The sequence below is a fragment of the Lithobates pipiens genome, unplaced genomic scaffold (genome assembly GCF_037356315.1).
Source record: "Lithobates pipiens isolate NorthernLeopardFrog02 unplaced genomic scaffold, aLitPip1_a1.2 Scaffold_16, whole genome shotgun sequence".
In the NCBI taxonomy this organism is placed as follows: Eukaryota; Metazoa; Chordata; class Amphibia; order Anura; family Ranidae; genus Lithobates; species Lithobates pipiens.
In genome coordinates, this window is record NW_027507748.1 from 341675822 (window position 1) to 341697946 (window position 22125).

The following is a 22125-nucleotide window of genomic DNA, read 5'->3' on the forward strand; positions in this document are numbered from 1 at the left end:
GGTCACGCCAAGAAGTTTTATGACCCAAATCACCCAGTTCTTTGCTGAATCTAATCAGAGGCCACAAGCATGCTCGCACGCCCTTTCCTGCTGATTATTTATCTGACTTGCCTGCAGCATTAGTGACTTCCTAGCTATCTGCTGCAGAGACTGACTTGATTAATTGATGGAGTGCACCACTCGGAAAACTAGAGTGTTGTATCTTCCAGTGCTGTTTCTGCACTCCAGTTGTTCCCACTATTTTTCTGTGGGGATTGGACACATTCTGATTAGCTGATATGGAGGTTGGAAGCATCCTGATAAGCTGTTTGGTGATGGTTGGATGGATTAAAGGTCTACCTCTTCTATTCATTGCTTGTGCATCATTCATAGAAACTATAGTACAACTTCTGTGACTGGAGGAGGGGAGCGGTCATAGTCAGTACTGTTGACGAGTGCATATAACAGATCTCTTGGCACTATTAACCTCCGCTGTACCAGAGGACTATCGCTGTGGGGCAGGGGGGCATCAGAGGACAGAAGATTTCAACCAAAGCAAGAGCCAGAATCAGGGACCATTACAATGATTGTAAATATTGTCGCTGGTGCTGATTTTTTAACTTAGGCTTCAAGCTCTGTGGAAGATTTCCCTTTTTTCTGCCGATGATGAGTATTGTATGCTAGTGTCAGTGTTAAATGACCTTTGTGTGTATACATGTTAATAATGGTGCAACATTTTGTTTTACATTTTATAGTGTTGTGTTATGGCTTGGAGATCTAAACTACCGGTTAAAGGACATAGATGTGGAGAAAGTAAAGAAACTTATTGAAATTAAGGACTATAAATCCATGTATGAGTTTGATCAGGTAAGAAGTGAACCAGTATTCTTTAATACTAGAACAATAATAGAACTTAATGCACAAAGAGGATTTGGCTTGACAGGTTGAAAACAAGTATGTTTTTGCAGTCATTTTTCATTAGGTTGTATAACCAAATGTGAATCTAGTTAGCTGTTTATACTCTAGAAGTCTTAAAATGGATCAGCCATCAAAAGGTGACTGTTATTACTTTTGGTACACAGAAATTTTTTTTCTAAGCCCCCCTCCCTATCTTAAAGTGGTCCTAAAGGCAGAAGGTTTTTTATTTTAATGCATTCTATGCAGCAGCCCAAATCAGCCTTCCTAATACTTGAGCCCCATATCAATCCAGTGATGTTGCACGAGAGACTTGGCTGTTCGGGACTCTTTTTAGCAGGCATTTAAAGTGGAAGTAAACCCATCGATTTAAACAGTTAAAAAAAAAAAGGCATGCCGGTAATGCTTACTGCACATTGGCTGTGCTCTCAGCCAAACTATCAAACCATCCAATGGCTGGTGTCATAACAAATCACACGTGCAGCACCATAGCAGTTGAAGATTAACCAGAGGCAAAGATGGCAGCTTCCTTAGCTGAAAACAATAGGGGAGTTTACTTCCACTTTAAACAGGGATTGCTTGTAATGAGACCGATCGGTGCTGGATCCCATTTCTACTGAACCTTCACAATTATTTAACAATGAGTTTCCAGCAGGGTGCTGTACAGGTCCAGGGCAGTGGACCCCTAAAAAGGGGGGATCGAGTTCCCGAGAGTCTAAGCCCTTGTACACACGGTTGGACAATCCGACAACCAAATCCGTCAGATTTTGTCCGAAACTGTTGCATACACACGGTCGGACAAAGTTGTCGGAAAATCCGATCGTTCAGAACGTGATGACGTAATTTCGTTACGATGGGACTACGTTCAGGCTAGTAGCCAATAGCTTTGGTCTAGGAATTTGATCTGAGCATGCGTGGCACTTTGTCCGATCGGAATTCTCTACACATGATCAGAGTATGTCCGATCGGAGCATTTTGTCAGAAAATTTTACCAATAAGTTGGAAAACTTGGTCCGTCAGATACTCCGATGGAAACAGTCCGATGGAGACCACACACAGTCGGAATATCCGACAAAGCGGTCCGATCGGACACATTCCGTCGGAGTCTCCGACCGTGTGTACAAGGGCTAATGCAGTGATGGTGAACCTTTGCTGCCAATGTTCGCCATCACTGGTCTATTGTGACATAGCCTGCCGTGTTGGGTGAAGATTGGGTCCTTGTTTTGTGGACAGGGATGTCTCTTGGTTCTCCCACTAGGGTCAGTGGTGTGCCGTTTTCTGGTCCCTGCAAGTTCCCAGGGAGCTGAAGAGATTCAGTGGCGGTGTGGTTTCCCTGTGTTTCTCCTAGGGGACTTTTTAAGTGAGAGGAATGTTGCTTCTCACTGACTGCGTTTGACTGCAATGCCTCTTTTGGTGACTGATGCATTCTTATTAGACAGGTAGATTATGGTTCAATTCTGGGGTGCAGGGTTCACCGCAAAGTCAAGGAACTTAAGCCCTTAGTAGCAAAGCAAAATAAAGATCAGGAGGCTTTTCTGGATTAAAAACACACCCTGTGGTTACCTATTGTAGGCAGAACGTTTGTAATGAGATAATTCTATTAGCAAGGTTCAGTATTATCACATATCTTTTTGTATATTATATCAAGCTCTACTTGAATGCCCTGTAAAACTATTGAACAGTTTCACACTCATATAAACTAACTACTGGTCTGTTATCTCAGCTGAAGCAGCAGAGGGAGGAAAAAGCAGCGTTTGATGGTTTCACGGAAGGAGAGATAAACTTTCAGCCAACGTACAAATATGATACTGGTTCTGATGAGTGGGATACAAGGTAAATCTATCAGATTGTAATTTTAGTTTTATCCTTCACTCATCTATACAGTATAGTTTTTAGGTTGTTACTTGGTTTTGCTTTTGTTTAATTATTTTTCATTTATTCATTCATTGTTCAAGTTGAATTTATTGGCTCCTTTCTGTAACCCCCTTAGTTATTAATACCATTTTTCAAATGGAATTTGTACCCTGTTTGATCAAACTGTGGCAATTCAAGAGATTTTCCTGCTCTTCCTGTCTGGTAAAACAATGGCAGCAGGACAGGAAGCAAGGGGAAATCCCCTAACACAGGGATGTCAAACTGGCGCCTCTCCAGCTGATGCAGAACTACAAGTCCCATCATGCCTTTTGCAGTCATGCTTGTAACTGTCAACCTTGCAATGCCTCATGGGACTCTGCCCTAACAGGACTTTGGATAGCAGTAAAAAATTGACAGATGTTCTAATCCTTCACCGCTCTATCCAACCCTAGGACATTTGTTTTGATTTGACAAACATTAAAAGACAAGTTCTGTATTTGTGAAAAAAATGTATTCTACTTACCTAGGTGGAGGCAGCATCAGTTTGAAGCTGCATCTGTCCTCCAACGGCTGCAGACTGAGAACTGAGCGATCAAATTCCACTGATCTCTCAGTTCTCTGTCTTCAGGCTGCAGAGAGTTGGGGACTGTTGGTCAGTGGCTCTCTGCTCTCCCCTCCAGTGCTCACTGTAGCACTGGGCTGTGAAGGGGCAAGAGCAGCTGGCTCAGGCTCTCAGCAGCTCCTTGAGAAGCTAAGCCACTTCCTGGTCCAGACATCTGGGCTGGATCTTTTCAGAGCCAGGACCAGCTCTGTGACGTCAGCCGACAGCGGGCTTCATCCCGCTGTTGCTTAAAAACAGGTGACAGGAGTGCAGAACAGACTGCACTCCTGTTATCCATAGGAGAAGTACAGCTAAAAAGGCTTTGGCTATACGTCTCCTTTTTTAAGCATTTTACTTTCTACAATGTATTTGTTTAGTCATGCACATAGTCTTTAACTCTGGCAAACTTTGCCTTGCTTGTTGATAAATCAAGCCAGCAACATGTACTATTCATATACAAATCAACCTATTCACATTCTAAGTAGCAGTTCTAGCAAGCTGCTGTGTTAAAATGATTGCACAACATCACCCATCCTTGTAACGACAGAGGAAATGAAAACAATGGATTGAATATTTTCACATAAATGTAATGGCCCTTCCCTTGTTGCAAACTCATTTATTTTTTACTACAAGTTTAGAGCTGTTTTTACTACTTATAACCTCATGATTGTAAAATTAGACTGACAGAATTGCATTTACAGCAATTACATCAGTACTCACATTATTATAATTACTGCTCACTACTACTTATACGTTTTGGTTCAATGTTGTGTTAGGTCCTGCTTACCTTAGCATTAATTGTTTGATGCATTGAGCTACATTGTAAAGCATTTTAACAAGCATCTCTGTATGTGATCTACAGTCCTCTGTGCAGCTGTGGGCATTAAAACACACTTATAGTGAATTTACATATGCATTTTACATGTGGAACTATTCATTCCTGTAAAAAAAAAAAAAAAAAAAAAAAAAAAGCGTCAGCAAGCAGCATTTTTAAAAAAAAGGCCCAATGCAACAAAACTTACCATAAATAGTACATGTATCATTTCTGGCAGCACACCCTAATGCACATTAGTGCTGCAACACATGTCCATCAGCAAGGTGCACTGGGGTGCCTTTCAGAATGAATAGTATCATATTGCACAGATGCATGTAGCGTGCCTTAACGCAATGCAGTATCGTGAATGGGCCCTTACCATGATTATGTCTGGTCTAATAATATCAATATCTTCACTCCTTTTCTGTCTCTGCAGTGAAAAGTGCCGTGCACCTGCCTGGTGTGACCGCATACTCTGGAAAGGCAAACATATAAAGCAGCTGGATTATCAAAGTGTTATGAGCTTAAAAACAAGTGACCATAAACCAGTCAGCTCTGTTTTTAATATTGGGGTGAGGTTGTTTCTAAAATGTATTTTTAAAGTATCTTACTATCAGTAAGTATGTAAAAGCCGTGTTTACTTAATGGATTGCACATACAAGCAGTGACTTGTTAAATAAATGCATGTACTTTCAGACAGCAAAACTGATCTGGAACTAATCCAGTAAAGTCAGATTTATGTTACGTATGCAAAATGATATTGTGAAGTGTATTCATTACCTATGAATTTCAAAGATTTGTATGTAAAATGACTTTCCACTTTTCCTATTGACTGCACATGCAGGGCAATGGGGGATATCTGTGGCCACTGTGTGCACAGTGTGATCATATAAGTGAATGTTACTGAGCATGGTCTTCTGAATTCCTCCCTCCCAAAGCAGTGTCTGTATTACTATTCTGCAGCCAGACAACTTGACAGCAATACATTTTAAACAGTAATTTAAAGAGGAAGTAAACCCTGATGAGTTTACTTCCTCTTTCATTCCCTGCAAAGGTAAAGCATAATGGACTACTATGCATCACATCCATCTTCTCGGTGTGTCTCGCTGCTCCGCTGCTGTCATTCGGCGTAGCCGCAATGACATCACTCCCGCGCATGCCCACGGGAGCCGCCACGCGTGGCATATCGCCATTGACGGGTGCCTCGCTCAGTGCGCCGCTGTCTACGGCGCATGCACCATGTGCCTGTCTTTCGGCAAATATCTCCTAAACCGTGTAGGTTTAGGAGATATTTCTTGGACCTACAGGTAAGCCTTAATCTAGGCTTACCTGTAGGTCAAAGTGTGTTGTAAGGGTTTACAACCACTTTAAGTTAAAGTGGATGTAAACCCACTCTCATACTTTATAAACTACTGTCATAGGGGTTATCTATAAGGATATTCTTGCCTCCTGCATGTATCCTTACCTGTCAAATGTCTCCCCTCTGCAGATTCTGTGGGTGGGTCTGTTGTCCGGAGGTCGGTGGGTGGAGTTGTGATGTCAGTAGACTCCACGCCCACCTCTACACTCCCCTTGTCAACATGCATTTTCTCCTGTGTATTACTTACACTGAACTTCTGCTATGATCACTAACATCTAGTCAAAATTCAGCAAAGTCCCCACATGACTTTAGCATGCCCAATCATGCTGAGGTATGGAGCAGCCAATCCTGAGAGAGCTGAAGAAGAAAGGAGGAGGGGATCTGAAGTACACAGAATGTCTCTCTCAGGCTTGTGCAAGAGATATGTAAATCACCTGTCACTCGCAGCAAGGGGGAAGAACTAACTCCTATTTCTCTGTGTGTCATTTTTATCTCACTGAAAAAAGAGGATTGCTCAGAGCTGGATTAAATCTTTGTGGCAAGACTGGGCACAGATGATATGAAATCCAATACTGTACAAGGTGCAAGCCTCAATTTAAAAAAAAAAATTCGGGTTTACAACCACTTTAAATTAGAAGGTAAATAATTAACATTTGGATTGCAAAAAAATGGGCAGCTTTATTACATGGCTTTTTGAAAATGGTTGCAACTTACCTTTTAAAGAGGGATTCCACCTAAAAAAAAAAAAAATATTAAAAGCCAGCAGCTATAAATACTACAGCTGCTGACTTTTAATAAATGGACACTCACCTGTCCCGGGTTCCAGCGATGCCGAGGCCGATCGATCGCTCGGCTCTCGACTGCTGCCGTCACCATTCTAGGTGAGGGAATCAGGAAGTGAAGCGAATCGGCTTCACTTCCCGGTTCCCTACTGCGCATACGCAAGTCGCGCAGCGCAATAGGAATTGTCCGCGCTGTCACTGGGACCCGTGTGTGTCCCAGCAGACAGGGCGGCAGGACAGGAAATGACATAGACTCCCACGGGAGTCTATGCCCGGAAGTGGGTGTAAATACCTGTCTTTGACAGGTATCTCCACCCCCCTCCCCCCTGTAAGGTGCCAATTGTGACACCGGAGGGGGGGGGGTTCTTATCAGCAGAAGTTCCACTTTAGGGTGGAACCCCGCTTTAATATGTTAGATAACACATTATCCATGCTAATTATATGGATAATGCTGCTTCTGCAAAGTAATATTGTCCCTAAATTAGGTCTTCATGATCTTATGTTGTACACTTATATTATGTGACGTGGTGCAAGAGAAGTATGGGTTTCACTTAAAAAAAAAATATATATAGTCGCCTAGGTGGATGCTGCATCTGTCCCCTATAAGCTATAAGGCCGAGAACTGAGTGATCAAACACCGCTGATCGCTTCAGGCTGCAGAGAGCTGGTGACTGTCAAGCAGCTCTGCTGTACCCCTCCAGTGCTTATTGGACCACCGGGCTGTGGAGGGGAATGGCTGGCTCAGGCTCTCAGCGGCCTGCTGAGCCAGCTGACGGTCCAGGAATCTGGGTGGATCCTGACCATATGTAACGTCAGCCATAATGGCTTTAGCCTACTGTTGTCTTAAAACAGGTCACAGAAGTGCAGACTGAACTGCACTCCTGTGATCCATAGAAATATAGTAAAAAAAAGCTATACTTCTTCTTTTGATTGAATAAACAATCACCAATAACACAAGGGCCATGCCAATTTTCTCTTGCCATTATGGCATAGTTGCAAAAAGACATTCAGTCACATCATGCATGTGAGAAGGGGGTAGCAGCTGTCTTCTCTATAAATACAAAGCATGCATTTTACTCTATACATTTACGCAAGTTGTAGATAGGGTTTTGTAAGACACATAAAATTCTTTTAATAAGTTATTAAGGCTACTGGCATCTGATTGATCTGCATCTCTGTGGCTTTATATGAATACAAAATTCCTTTTAAATCCTAATATCCTTCTAAATTACAATAGGGAAGTACACCATCCAATGTATTATTCCAAGTTATCCATTCTATGTAATTCAGTCATCATTAGGGGTAACATGTATCGATTTGATCATAAAAGTTAACATTCATTGTGACTAAAATTACAAAACTGAATACAATTTGCAAACCAAAGATCCTCCACTTGATCAATTTGGCAAGCTCTCAATTTTGACTCTGCCAAAGTGATTGGGAGTTTTGACGATCACGTTTGATTGAACAAATATCTGCATGTTTTGGGGTAGCTGATCCCAACTCAGATTGGTTTAGTGATCATTTTCAATAAATCATTTACATATATAACGGATTTATATTTTTGTATCTTAACTGATCATTATTGAGACCACCTTTTTAGATGTTTCTGGTAAATTGTATTGCTATACAGGTTCTTCCTGCGGTGAGTATTAAGTCTTCTAGTACTTCATTCCCTTTATTGTTTCCTCTTCAGGTAAAAGTGGTTAATGAAGAGTTGTATAAAAAAACATTTGAGGAAATCGTCCGTTCTTTGGATAAAATGGAGAATGACTGCATTCCTTCAGCTACACTGTCTCAGAGAGAGGTATAGGTGCTTTCTTATTGATGAGGACTATGTTGTCTTATAAAATGTAATTTTAAAGAGGAGGATGGTGTATTTTTAGTGATCACATATTTTGAATTAGGCCAGCTATAAACGGAGCGTTTTTCTTTCCTGCAACCTCGGGTTGCAGGAAAGCAAACTGCTCAATTCCCCCATTAACACAGTTAACAGGGGAATTCCTCCAGTGGAGCCATTGTGTTCACCTGGTGGGAGGAAATTCAAAGCGTCTATGGCTGGCTTTATTATTGCAGCGTTTTAAATTATTATGTGCACCATTTACATCTTTACTTCTGTGATCTTCTTCCATATTTTCCTTATTGTATTAAATTGGGTGAAGGAAGAAGACATCCAATTTGAAATCACCATGCCTATGTCCAATGGTTGAGATATGTCAGCCACACATGGAGTGAAATGTTTTCAGAGCCAGACAATTTATAGATTGAATTGCATTGAGAGAGAGAGAGTAGAGAGCACTGGAAAGCTAGAAGGAGATCCTGTGTCTGTAAACGACATCTCCCATGTACATATGCGATTACAAATTATACAATTTTTTTTTTTTGTAAAGCGTTAACAAATGTTGATAACATTATATTATGCCAGGGCTCAAAATTTCAAGTCCTGAGCCACTAGCCAGGCCTCAAAGGTTACCCACCACTAGTGCCTCACTCAATCCCTACCCTGCCCCGCCCCTAGACACAGCCTCATAAATTATCTCATGAAATGACACTTAAATGTTTTATGCAAAAATAAGTTGCAAAAATATTATAAATATTAACAACAACTTTATGAGTGCAGCCTCATCTGTGCCTCTCAATGTAGCCACACTGTTCCCACTATTGTAGCCACACTGTGCCCATTGCAGCCTTACTGTGCCCTTTGCAGCCTGTGCCCATTGCAGCCAAACTGTGCCCATTGCAGCCTGTGCCCATTTCAGGCATACTTTGCCCATTGCAGTCCCACTGTGCCCATTGCAGCCTCGTCTGGGCAGAGGAATGCATGGCTGGAGGAAGAGGAGAGCCGTGGTATAGCAGGCTGTTACCGGCGCTTACATTATAATTGTCGCCGCTCTGCTCGAGACAGCCCCACCTCCTCCTGACCTGCGCCTGTGATAGAATGCATCACAGCATTGGACCGGCATTCTGTCTATCACAGGCGCAGGTCAGGAGGAGGCGGGGCTGCGTCAAGCAGAGCGGTGATAATTATAATGTAAGTGCCGGTAACAGCCTGCTATCCCGCGGCTCTCCTCTTCCACCAGCCATGCATGCCTCTGCCCAGGCAAGGCTGCAATGAGCACAGTGTGGCTAAAATGGGCACAGTGGGACTGCAGTGGGCAAAGTATGGCTGAAATGGGCGCAGGCTGTAATGAGCACAGTAAGGCTGCAATGGGCACAGTGTGTCTGCAATAGTGTGCGCAGTGTGGCTGCAATGGTGGGCACAGGTGAGGCTACTTTGAGAGACACAGGTGAGGCTGCACTGATAAAGTTGTTTTTAATATTAATATTTATAATATTTTTGTAACTTATTTTTGCATATAACGTTTAAGTGTCATTTCATGAGATAATTTATGAGGGAGTGTCAAGGGGCAGGATAGGGATTGATGTAATGATGTTAATTTAAGCGCCGGTAACAGCCTGCTATCCCGTGGCTCTCCTCTTCCTCCCCGGGGCGATCGCTGGGAGAACGGCTCCCGATCAACCCTGCTGGTGGTGCTCTCCCCTTCCCCTTTACCCCTCTCCTAGGCAGGCAGTCCAGCTTGAAAGCCCTCATTTTCCACTCGCAAAATGCGAGTAGGCGAGTGGAAAATTTGAGGGCTGTATTATGCTGAAGTGTTTTTCACAAATACCTTAGAAAACATAAAAAATACTGCATATTCCCTGTGCTGATGCTAATTGCATGGTTTCCTATTGGCTGGCAGAGTCGATCTAGGTAGAAAAATGGTCAGTTGATCACCCACATGTCTTAATTTCTCTAGAAAAGTATAGTATTTAAGGCAAAATTTCTGCTGCCTTTATGTTCTTTGACTTTGCTAAAGAACAAGACTGTATCTAGTAAACATGTACTGTAGCTTTGTTTTCTTCAAAGATCAGTTGAACTTTGACTCCAATTACAAATCACCTAGTGCACAGTGTAATCTGGCAGAGCCTCCTAATTTTCAGAGTGACTGTATGCTCACAAAGTGATTTAGAAAATATTGCTCTCTATGTACATCTGACTTTATACTTATGCAATCTAAAGCTGATCTCCAGCTTCAGTTCGGCCTCGCTGGCCCAAACAAACTATTTCCCTTACTAACGTGCAGTTGCTGGGCGCTCTGTAGAAACTGTATGTAGCCAGAAGCTACATACAATATACAACATTATGTTTCGGGTGTCAGAGGAGACCTTCACACCTGGAACAAAATAACGTTGGTCTCTGCGGCGCTCAGCTATTCATAGAAACCTTTGTGTTATATAATTTGAATACAAAGCTTCCTCTGATTGAATGAGTCAGAGACTGTGACGTCATCCGGCTGCCTCTGACTCAGCCAATCAGGGGAAGCTTTGTATTCATTGAAAGCTGCAAAGGCTCTGCAGTTTGCAAATTAGTTTAAGGATGGAGAATCTTAGTGGTGGTTGAGCTTCCCTTTTTCCTTTCATGGCACAAGCTGTGTTGTATTGCTTTAAACTGTAAAACCTTTCTTGCATAAATCAACCACAGTGTGATGAAGCCCTGTTACATGGTACTTCTAGTCTGGGCAGTTTAAATTGGCAATTCAGCTGTAATTACAGTGGCACTTGTGAAATAACATTGCATAAGTGTGTCTTTGTCCTTTTGTATTATTCCAAGACGGGGAAAGTTTTCATGTTTATGTGTTCCTTGCTAGGGAAGCTGAAAGTGCTGATGTTTGTCTCTTTCTTAGTTTCACTTTAAGGATGTGAAGTACATGCAGCTACAGGTTCAGACATTCACCATTCATAATGATGGACAAGTGGCATGTCAGTATGAGTTCATAAGTAAGTTGGATGAGCCCTCCTACAGCAAACAGTGGCTCCGAGCTAATCCAAGCAAAGGATTCCTAACACCAGGTACACCCTTTACTTGTTTTTTTGGGGTTGATTTATTAACCTGAAGAGTGCGAAATCTGGTGCAGCTGTGCATGGTAGCCAATCCGTTTCCGACTTTAGCTTGTTCAATTAAGCTTTGACAATAAGCCTAGGTTCACATTCATGCGATTTGACATGTCAAAACGGCGGTTATTGCCGGCAATGGCACCGTCCGAATCGGTGCAATGCCGACTTTGTACAGGCACGTTCACACCACAGCAAATGCATTTATTTGTGTTGCATTTTTTGAAAGGCTACATTGGACCTGATCTAGATGGCAAACTGCAGGCGTCAAACATATTTCAGGTGCAATCTCAATAGTCTCTGAAATCATCGGACTAACATGTGGGAATGAAATTGTGCGAGTTCTGCTGAACTTGAACAATTTCAACCCCGCAGCAGTGTGAACCTGGGCTAATGGCAGAATGTAGCATACAGAACATTTCTTTTCTAATGCAATGCAACACTATGGGGTTGATTTACTAAAACTGGAGAGTGCAAAATCTGGTACAGCTGTCCATGATGGCAAATCAGCTTCTAACTTCAGCTTGTTCAATTAATATTTGACCGTAAGCCCTAGTTCACATTAAAGCATTTTGTCATGCGATTTGACAGGTCAAATCGCATGACAAATCGCAGCCTTTTGCCTGCAATGGCACCGTTCCAATCAGTGCGACGCTGACTTTGTAGCACCACACCTATTTGCAAAAGCAGTTTCTGCACTACTTTTGCCGATTGCGGGTGCAACTTCAATAGATCTCTGTGTATGAAGCCGCACTGATGTCTTTCAGGTCACACTCGAATTTGCATGGACAGGCTGCTCTGAAATTGCGCGGCTTCCGATTAAGTCACACGATTTCAAAGCCGTGTTCAATGTGAACGAGGGCTAAGTCTTGGTTCACACGTATGCAATGCGGGAACCAACGCAATTCCTGTGCGGTTTCCTGCATCGCATCTAACTCGCAGCCAGTTCACACTACTCTCTGCTAACCGCTCCGGGTGTCAATAGAAAGTTAATTACACCCTCAAATTTGTTCGCAAAGCGCAGCAGAACGCAGTGCGAACTGTAGAATCGTATCGCATGGCTGTGTACACCCATGTGATCTGATTCCAGTGAAGACCAAAAAAAGTGTCCTGCACCATTTTCATGTGAGTGCGATGTGATTTCAGCCACTGACAAATGTGGTGCAAATCGCATGCAAGATCTGGCATCGCATATGTGTGAATCCAGCCTAAAACCTGGAAGCTGATTGGTTTCTTTGCAGAGCTGCACCAGATTTTGCACTCTCTAGTTTTGGTAACTTCAACCCCAGTGTGAACACATTCTAATCAAAACAATGAAAGTTATGCAAACTGCTGTACGTGTAAAGAAATCATACACCAAGTTTTAGAATCCGTATTTAAAATTATTTTCACAAGCCTTCAAAATGTACTGTTTTTAAATCTGAAAAATGCAATTTGCAAATTGAACATGGGCTTTGATCCTAATTCAGGTGATATTGCAGACTACAGAACACCCCCATATGCCATAGAGGTAAAGAGAAGGGAATCTGTGCTGTAGTCCTAGCACACTTTTGGGCCTAGGGGGACAATGCTGGTCTCCCGTAGACACAGTAAATTGAGTGAGTGCTGTGAGTAAGTGGAAAAACAATAAAAAAAATTTATGTGGCCACCACATCCAAAGAATTCTAGGCCCCTTTCACACATGCTATATCCATTTTTGCTCAGCAGGAGATCTGTCCACTGATCACCCTGCTGAGCTGAGCGGAGTGGGTGAATAACAGGTCCATGCCCACTTCACTTATGTAGAGCAGACGCAGACACAGCCCTCTCTGCTTTATGGGCAGCCAGATGTAAATGAACAGCCGGTCTGTTTACTTCTGACTGCCCATAGAGCAGAGGGGGTTGTGTCTGTGTCCGAGGGGAACAGATACCGTTCCATTTTTAATTTTTTTTTTTTGCCAGATTGGATCGGACCCGGAGGTAGCCAGGTATAAATGAACACAAGTTGGTTTACATATGGCACTCCTTAGAGGAGAATGGAGAGTCTGATCCGGTACGGCTGAAAAACATACAGTCGGACCTGATCGGATCTTTTGTGTGAAAGGGGCCTAAAGCTGCAATATATTACATATCTGCTCTTGTGTTTCAATACAATTTTAAGTATACAGTGGGGGCGGGGGTCCTTTGTTTGTCCTTTTTGCAATTATACAGACCAAGAGTTGTCATGCACACATTTACTTGACTTTTTATTAGTAATTAATGGCATTCATGCAATATACAGTATGATTTCTGACTTTCATGAAGTTTATGTTCTTTACAGTTTGTATGGCCCTCGCTCTTTTGTTACAGTGGAACTGGTGGATAACAATAGACAGAATACAAGTGGGTGTTTTAGAAATGTAGATGGAAAGATATTGACTAATGTTGGAGTAAATCAATAAAGTTTTGCTAGGGCTTTTTTGTAGCTGTTAGGAATATGTAGTCCTTCCTCTAAGGCCGCGTACACACGGGCGGACTGTCTGTCCAACTTAGTCCGCTGAAACGTGTTTCAGCGGACAATCCGCTAGTGTGTGGGCTTCAGCTGACTTTTTCAGCGGACAGTCTGGCGGACTAAGTCTTTCGGAATTTCCGTAATACAGTCCGTCCAAACTTGGTTTCAGCGGACAGTCCGCTCGTGAGTAGGCAAGTTCGACGGACTAAGTATGGCGCATGCTCAGAAAGGATTTACACGGCGAAAGGTTGCATTGCAGTGTATTGGACGTCGTTTTTCTAGTCCCGTCGTACGTGCTGTACACGTCATCGGGCAAGCTTTCAGCGGACTGTCTGCTCATCGTGTGTGGTCAAGTCCGTTCATTCAAAAGTAGGACGGACTGTCTGTCGGATTGTCTGACAAACTTAGTTGGGCAGACAATCCTCTCGTGTGTACGCGGCCTAACAGTTAAATGTATTTGAATTTTGGTTAAGCCTCAATTGTAGATCCATTCGCATAGCTTGAAAACTCAGTTTAAAAGAGAAGTTTTGGTTCTAACCACTTGCCATGCAGGCCAATTCTGGCACTCCGCTCCTACATGTAAAAATCATAATTTTTCTTGCTAGAAAATTACTCAGAATCCTATATATATATATATATATATATATATATATATATATATATATATATATATATATATATATATATATATATATATATATATATATATATATAATAAAATGGCAGTCGCAACTTTTTATGTCACATTTTTTAAACGCGTCTTTTTGGGGGGGAAGGGAGCGACCAGTTTCATGAACAAAAAAAAAAACCAATGTCTTTGTATAATGTGAAAGATGATGTTATGACTAGTAAATATATACCTAAAATGACAAGCTTTAAAATTGCGCACATTCGTGGAATGGCGCCAAACTTCGGTACTTAAAAATCTCCATAGGCAACGCTTTAAATCTTTTTACAGGTTACCTGTTTAGAGTTACAGAGGCGGTCTTGGGATAAAATTGTTGCTCTTGCTTTATCGTTCGCGATACCTCACATATGTGGATTGAACACTGTTTACATATGTGGGCGTATATGTAAACATCCCTTGTAATAGAAATAGGGCATGACAGGTCCTCTTTATGGAGAGATGTGGGATCAATAAGACCCCACATCTCTCCACCGGGCTGGAAAGCCCAAGATAAAAAAAACTAAGAAAAAACGATCTTGGCTTTCCAGCCGGCCGAGTACACAGTAATATTTACAACTGCCAGGCCAGACGTGCCGAGGCATCTAGGCCTCCGAGAGTCATAGAGACTGCTGAGGGACCATCTGGTCACCGGTATTCTCTATGGCGAACTTCTGCTGGTAGCAGATTCCTTTTCTGCCCTGCCATCGCACGGCGAGCCGGTAGAAGCACTGAGGGGGGATGTCCCCTCCCGCTGCCTGTTAGAACAATTAAGCAGCTGAATAGCTGCTATGATTGTTCTTATGGTGCAGGGAATCGCCAACTGAAAAGATCAATAACGGGATGATTAAAAAATAAAGGATTTTACTCACCTAGGTGGATGCTGCATCAGTCCCCCACTGGCTCTAAGACTGAGAACTGAGTGATCAAAGACCGCTGATCGCTCAGTTTTCAGTCTGCAGAGAGTCAGTGACTATAAGTCACTGGCTCCCTCCTCTGCCCCTCCTGCGCTCACTGGAGTGCCAGGCTGTGGAGGGGGTGGGAAGGTCTGGCTCAGGCCCTCAACGGATCTCTGGGAGGCTGAGCCAAATGTCGGTCCAGGCATCTGGGCGGATTCTGATGGTAAAGTTGGGATCTTTCCCAAGCCTGGACATGCTTTGTGACGTCAGTGGACAGCAGGCTTTAGCCCTCAGTCTGCTAAATACAGGTCACAGGAGTACAGAACAAACTGCTCTCCTGTTATCCCCAGAAGTACAGCCAAAATAGCTTTGGCTGTACTTCTTTTTAAACCTGGTTGACCAATGAGTAGTGATGATATGTACATACTTGCCAATTAGAAACTCACAGCAAACTAAATGATGGTTGCTAAAGGTTATCAGATTCTGCCCATCATCTCTTATTTGTGCTATTTTATTGAATACTTTTGATGCAATAAAAACTATTAACTATCTTTTAATTTTAGGATCAGAAACACAAATAGAACTGGAGCTGTTTGTAAATAACCAATCGGCTGCTCAGCTCAATTCCGGTGAAGAAAAATTAGAAGATATTTTAATCCTCCACTTGGATAGAGGAAAGGACTTTTTTCTCTCTGTGACTGGAAACTATCTGCATAGCTGCTTTGGATCCTCTATTCAGATGATGTGCCATATTAGAGAGCCTATCAGAGACATGTCACCGGAGACGATCCATGAATTGGTATGATGACATAACAATATAACAGCTTTATTATTACTATACACTGATCAGCCATAACATTATGACACCTACCTTAACCTGTCAAGGCATGGATACTACTAGACCTCTGAAAGTATGCTGTGGTATCTGGGGCCTCCATGGGTCGGACTTGTTTTTTCAGCACATCCCTCAGATGCTTGACTAGATAGAGATATGCAGAATTTGGCGGTCAAGTCAACACTCTTCCGTTGTTCCATGGTTCAGCTCTGATGCTCACATTAGCCCACTGTAGGTGCTTTTGGCTGTGGACTGATGTCAGCATGGTCACCCTGACCGGCCTGCAGGTACACAACCCCAGTGCTCCTGGCACCCCCCGAGTGTGCCTACACACCTTGCTCCAAAGCCCCCATAGGGAGCCAATGAGGAGCGAGAGCCTTGGCTCTCGTGCACATCGCTTGATTAATCCAGAGATTTGAGCTACAGTACCTTGTCTATTGTGTTGAACTAAAGGTGCACCTAATGGATTTGGTGCCGAAAACCGAAAATTCAGAATGCAATTGGCCGAAAATGACAAACTGAAAATGACAGTTTAAAAAATAAATAAATATATAATAATTTGTATTATATTCAAATTTTTAATGAATATCATGAATTGAAATGAATATGGATTTATTATCGGCCATTTTTGGCACCTTTGGTGCATAAAACAAGAAAAATGCATCCCTTTAAATTCGATGTATGTTTTCACACTGGTTCATTTGCACTTCCATTGTGGTGCTAAAAATTCAGCTTGCTGTATTTTTGGTCAGTTAAAAAAAAAAACACACCAAAAACGCACCTTGCCATTTAAAAATATTGAAAACGCAGCAATAAAGCATCAATAACGCACCTGTGTTACTTATTTGATTTGGTTTTTGAGTCATGTGAGCTATGAAAAACGGACCATAAACACAGTAAAATTGTGGTAAAATCACTGCAGATTTGCTGCAAACTTGCGTGCGTTTTTGGCACCATTATATGCAACTTTTTTCGACAAAATGCTGAAAACACAATTTTGGGCATATATTTTTGGGCCACTTAAATTTAGGTGCATCTCTAGATTGGTCTAAATGGATCTGCATTCGCTTCCCACGCACATCAATGAGCATTGCCCAGTTTTCCTTCCTTGGACCAATTTTGGAAGGTCCTTACCACTGCAGACCAGGAACATCCCACAAGGGCTGTAGTTTTGAAGCTGCTCTGACCCAGCCATTACAATTTGGCACTTGTTAAAGTCACTCAAATCCTTACACTTGCCTGTTTTTTCTACAACTTCAAGGTCATTATGCTCACTTCGCCACGTTCAGGTGCCATTGTAACGAGATAATCAGTGTTATTCACTTTGCATGTCAGTAGTCATAATGTTATGGCTGATCAGTGTATATTAGCTTTAGTAAAATGGGTATCATAACGTTGTATGATTTTTCTACTTTCAGGCACATATGCCTCTTCAAATAAAGGATGAATTTGTTGGCGCAGAAAAACCATTGGCTATTCCAAAAGAGCTATTTATGATGGTTGACCATTTGCATCGGAACACATCTCAGCAGGTAAGACTTCTGTCCTCTCTTTTTCTCATTCCAAGCAAATCTTAAGCCCCATACACACTATCAGATTTTTGGCTGATTTTTTTTCCTTCAGCTTTACCAAAACCATATACTATGAGGACAAAACCTTAGGAGTTTCAAATTGTATGCAATCAGACCGGCTCTTACACTACATGGTTTTGGTAAATCTGAAGACAAAAAATCAGCAAAGATCTGATAGTATGTATGGGGCTTTCGAAGTTTAAAATAATGGATGTTTGCTTTAATTATGTTCCCAGTATTTACCAATAAAATGGTGTTGATTGGGTAAGCTGTGTTAACATCCTAGTATTTGATGCTGTTTATATCCAGAGGTGTATCAAAGTATTTTCACCGTTCTCTCCACACTGATTTCCCCTGGTTTGGGGAGAATTGTGAAATAATTACAAGCATGTTTTGACACCAAATGGTAATGGGTGTGATCGGTGTAAGCCACAAAACTAGAACCTGAAGGACTCCTTAGCACTGAGTTTAAAAAGTGGACTGCAAATTAAAGTATTGTTGGCACCACCTGCTCCTATCAAGCTTTACTAAAAGATCAAATATTGCAAATTTGAAAAGGTGCCTGCACTACTTTGATGCGACTTTGATCCAGAGAGTATAAAGTCTCCCCCGATCCCTCTTCCTCCATAACAGAGGATGAAAAGAGCATGCTTGTGCGGAGCTCTGCCCATACATCCATGTTATTCATACACGGTTTCCAGTGAATTAATAAACTTTCATTACAGTAGAAGGACTTGTAGTTTGTTGTGAGGATGCTGATGAGCGCCCCCATAGTCCATTGACATGTTCTCCAGCTTTTATACAGAAAGCCCATACAAGGTTGTAGACTGAAAGCTGGAGGACAAGATTAGAGAAATTAATTGTTTCTGTCTGTTGTCACTTTATTACCATTTAAAGGAAAAACAAGAGTTTTCCCATGCAGTGGGGCTGTGCCCGCAGTGCACAGGTTATTTGCTCATTATTGTCTAGGGAAGAGTAGAAGGGAGATATATAATTACATGATCCTTCCAGCACAAGACAAGCTCGGCAACCCTGCGCTTCAGCAGTTTTGAGTTGTGGACTGTTCCTGATGTCATCAAACCCAGAGCAGGCTGCTTAGACCGTGAACAGTCCACCGCTGAACATTGGGGGAGTGCCATTTTCAGGTGGAACGAAGCACTGGGTAAGTATTGGCTTTTTTCTCACCCCTAAACAGTTGACGAACAGGTGCCCATGCAGTGGGGGCAGTTGGGCTTTAAACATGGTTCTTTACCTGTTTATGATGTTGATGATGTTTATTTTATGTGTAAATTTAAAAATTTTTTAAAATATAACCATGTTTTCTTTTGTTTTGTTTTTTACATTTTCAGGAAGACTTGTTTCAACAGCCTGGATTAAGATCAGAATTTGAAGCCATCAGAGACTGCTTAGACACAGGATTTCCAGAATCTATTCGTATCCTTGAGATAGAAGTAGAATTTGTTCTCTAGGCAGTGTTGCTGCTAAAGACAAAATTCAGCAGAAAATCTGATAGTGTGTATGGGGCTTTACTCTCACTCTTAATATCACTTACTTCCGTAACGGAGCAGTCCATCCAAAACTAATACTTCAGTTTTGGGAGGTGTTAGCCAGCTACATCGCATCAATTGTTCGCAACCTCAGGATGCCAAAAATTAAAGTGCTTTTAAAGGTTTTTTACCTTTATGAATTCTATCTATTCATGTTATGCATAGTTTAAAATTGTCTTAGATTATGGTGATGATCTTTTTTGTTTGACTAGAGAACTTTTGAAATCTATATAAAGTATATACAGTATATAGTAAACTACGGAGGTGGCGCTGTTCTTCCTTTATCAGCCTCTGTATCCTGTATCAAAATGCCATTTTTCTTTAACGTACTGCTAAGCTGGAAGCAACCATTCTGTTGTTGAAGCCTTATTGCTCTACTTGGAGGGTCTTCCTGAGCCTGTGGTCTGTTATCATTTGTATAACACCTGTCTGCAGTGTGCTGAAGATTATAGCAGCAGTAAAGAGGTACATTTTATAGATCATTTTTATATATATATATATAATAATTTAGTACTGCATTGTAGATTGTTTCTTGTGGGGTATTGTGTAGTTTACTAGAAGCTATAATATGTATGTATTTACATAAAAAATGTCAGGTATTGTATGCTCACACCTGTACACCCCCTATGGACCAGAGCAGTTTTACAGAGAGGTGCATACTAGGAGAATGATGGCATCAGTTTTCTGCATTATTTCCTCGATCTGTGACCACATGATATCATTATTTGCTTCTTAATAGGTTATTTCCCGATTACCACTGCACCACAAAAATGTCTTCAACTGCCTGTTATCTTTCTTGCGAGAGCTGTTGAGCAACTCATTACAGAACCATCTAGATATTAACATTTTAGGTAAGATGTTCATTGTCTGTGTTATTTGTTTTGTTCAGTATAATCCAAAGTAAAAAAACACACACCCATGATGTCTTCATAGGCAAAACTTTAGTCAACCAACATGTTTCCGCACATGGTCCCACCCTCAGGACCACTTCTCACCAGTAAAAACATAATTGATGTGTCGAAGAACATTGTGCATCCATTGAGAAATTGGCAAGTGTTCCCTAATGGCTCCCTTGCTGAGCAGGTGACCGCCTATGTTTGCAATGCAGCAGGGCAGCTTCTCAGCTAGTGGAGATCACTGTAGTAGTGGCGCCTACTAACTCTAACATGTAGTATGATAATAATGTAAAAATGCCCATACCTGGAATTGAACTTTTTTTTTTTTAACAATCAGGAGTGCTTTATTAATCATACACATAATACAAAATCTGCATACAAGGCATACTGTAACATCGTACCAAGGTCAGCAGAACAAGCATAGTGAACACTGAGGATCTGTGAGCCAAAGGATAGCTATGACAATGATATAACCCTCTTAGGGGGGAAAAAGGGGTGAAGGCAAGACAGCCGATTCAGAAAAAGAAAAGGGGAAAGGAGGAAAAGAAAACAGAAAAAAAAGGGGGGGGGGTGAGAGTAGAGAGGGGGGAGGAGATGCCAGAGAAAGGGGGGGGGAGGAGAGGGAGCTCACCAGAGAGAAACAAGAAAACGCAAGAGGGGTAAGACACAGGGCACCCCGCCACCCTCCGCCCATTATCCAAGGGTAGGTCCAGTCCAAGGGGACCATACCTTGTCAAACTTCCAAGGACATCTCCTACTTAGATAAGTCAATTTGTAAAGAGGCAACACAGCATTGATTTTATTCTCCCATGCAGACACCCTAGGCGGAACTGAGGATGTCCATCGCACCAGAATCTCCCTCCTAGCATAGAAACAAAGGATAGAGATAAGGATCTTACTGTGGTGTGACCTCTGAGCATCCTCTTGTACCCCCAGGAGAGCAAGTTCCGGAGTCCTAGGGACCGACAGTTCCATACGGACATTCATCTGTTCAAAAATCCCTTCCCAGAAGGGCGCCAGGGATGGGCACTCCCAAAACATGTGCAAAAACGAGCCAAGACACGTCCTGCAACGGGGGCAGTACGGATCCCTGTCCGCATACATCCTAGATAATCTAACTGGAGTGAGATACACCCTATGAAAAAATTTAAGCTGCTTTAGTTTGTCACCCGCCGCTATCATTACCCTGGGACCATGATGTAAACAGTGCTCCCAATCTTCCCGAGTGAGCGACGGTATATCACCATGCCATGCCTCCCACAACCTAGCCATCCTGGGAATATCCTTTGGCAGTAAAACACCATACAAGGAGGAGAGGGGCTTTCGTAGTTCACCATCAGACAGAAGCTCCTCCACTGGATCCAACTGGAGCAGGGGGGGAACCGGGAATTGGGCCCTGGCTGCATGACGTAGTTGAGTGTAACGGAAATACATCCAACCCGGTAGATCATGTTTCCCAGTCAGCTGTGTAAAAGTCAGTAGGGTGCCGTTAGACATAATATCCTTGAGTGTCATTATCCCATACCTAGCCCACACCCGGTGGTCCGGAACCGTACGAAAGTGTTGCAAGTTGGGATTACCCCAGAGTGGCTGAGCAGGAGACCATCGCGCGGCAACCGAGAATCTACGCCTAGCCACAACCCACACCGTCAATGTAGTTTTTGTCGGGATAGGGAGATCAGAGTGAGCCCTCACCCCCTTATACACCAGATCCTGAAGATCTCGTCTGGTACCCACCCGCGCCGCCTCCACATGCACCGCAGCATTAGAACGACTCCCATCCAACCACCAGTGCGCTGTAACCAGTATTGCCGCCCAATAATAGGCCCGCACATCGGGGAGAGCGAGTCCCCCCAAATGTGTAGGAAGGCGCAATGTAGCCCTGGCCAGACGAGGGGTCATACCATTCCACAAAAAGGAGGTAAGGTGTCCATCCAGTACACGAAAAAAGGAGGCCTGAACCCACACCGGACTATTTCTAAAAATGTAGTTGAGCTTGGGCAGCA

General features: G+C 42.5%; 1 protein-coding gene across 3 annotated transcripts in view; it reads left to right on the forward strand.

The window, feature by feature from the left end:
- INPP5B (inositol polyphosphate-5-phosphatase B) overlaps positions 1-22125 on the forward strand; it is a 199566-nt gene that overhangs the window by 164415 nt on the left and 13026 nt on the right. For all 3 annotated transcript variants that reach the window (XM_077481814.1, XM_077481815.1, XM_077481816.1), the window contains 10 exons: positions 735-846; positions 2618-2727; positions 4600-4735; positions 8002-8112; positions 11030-11195; positions 15834-16069; positions 17524-17637; positions 19026-19110; positions 19561-19688; positions 19963-20074. In XM_077481814.1, the coding sequence (XP_077337940.1) occupies positions 735-846; positions 2618-2727; positions 4600-4735; positions 8002-8112; positions 11030-11195; positions 15834-16069; positions 17524-17637; positions 19026-19110; positions 19561-19688; positions 19963-20074 (1310 nt within the window). The remainder of the gene's footprint in view (positions 1-734; positions 847-2617; positions 2728-4599; positions 4736-8001; positions 8113-11029; positions 11196-15833; positions 16070-17523; positions 17638-19025; positions 19111-19560; positions 19689-19962; positions 20075-22125) is intronic.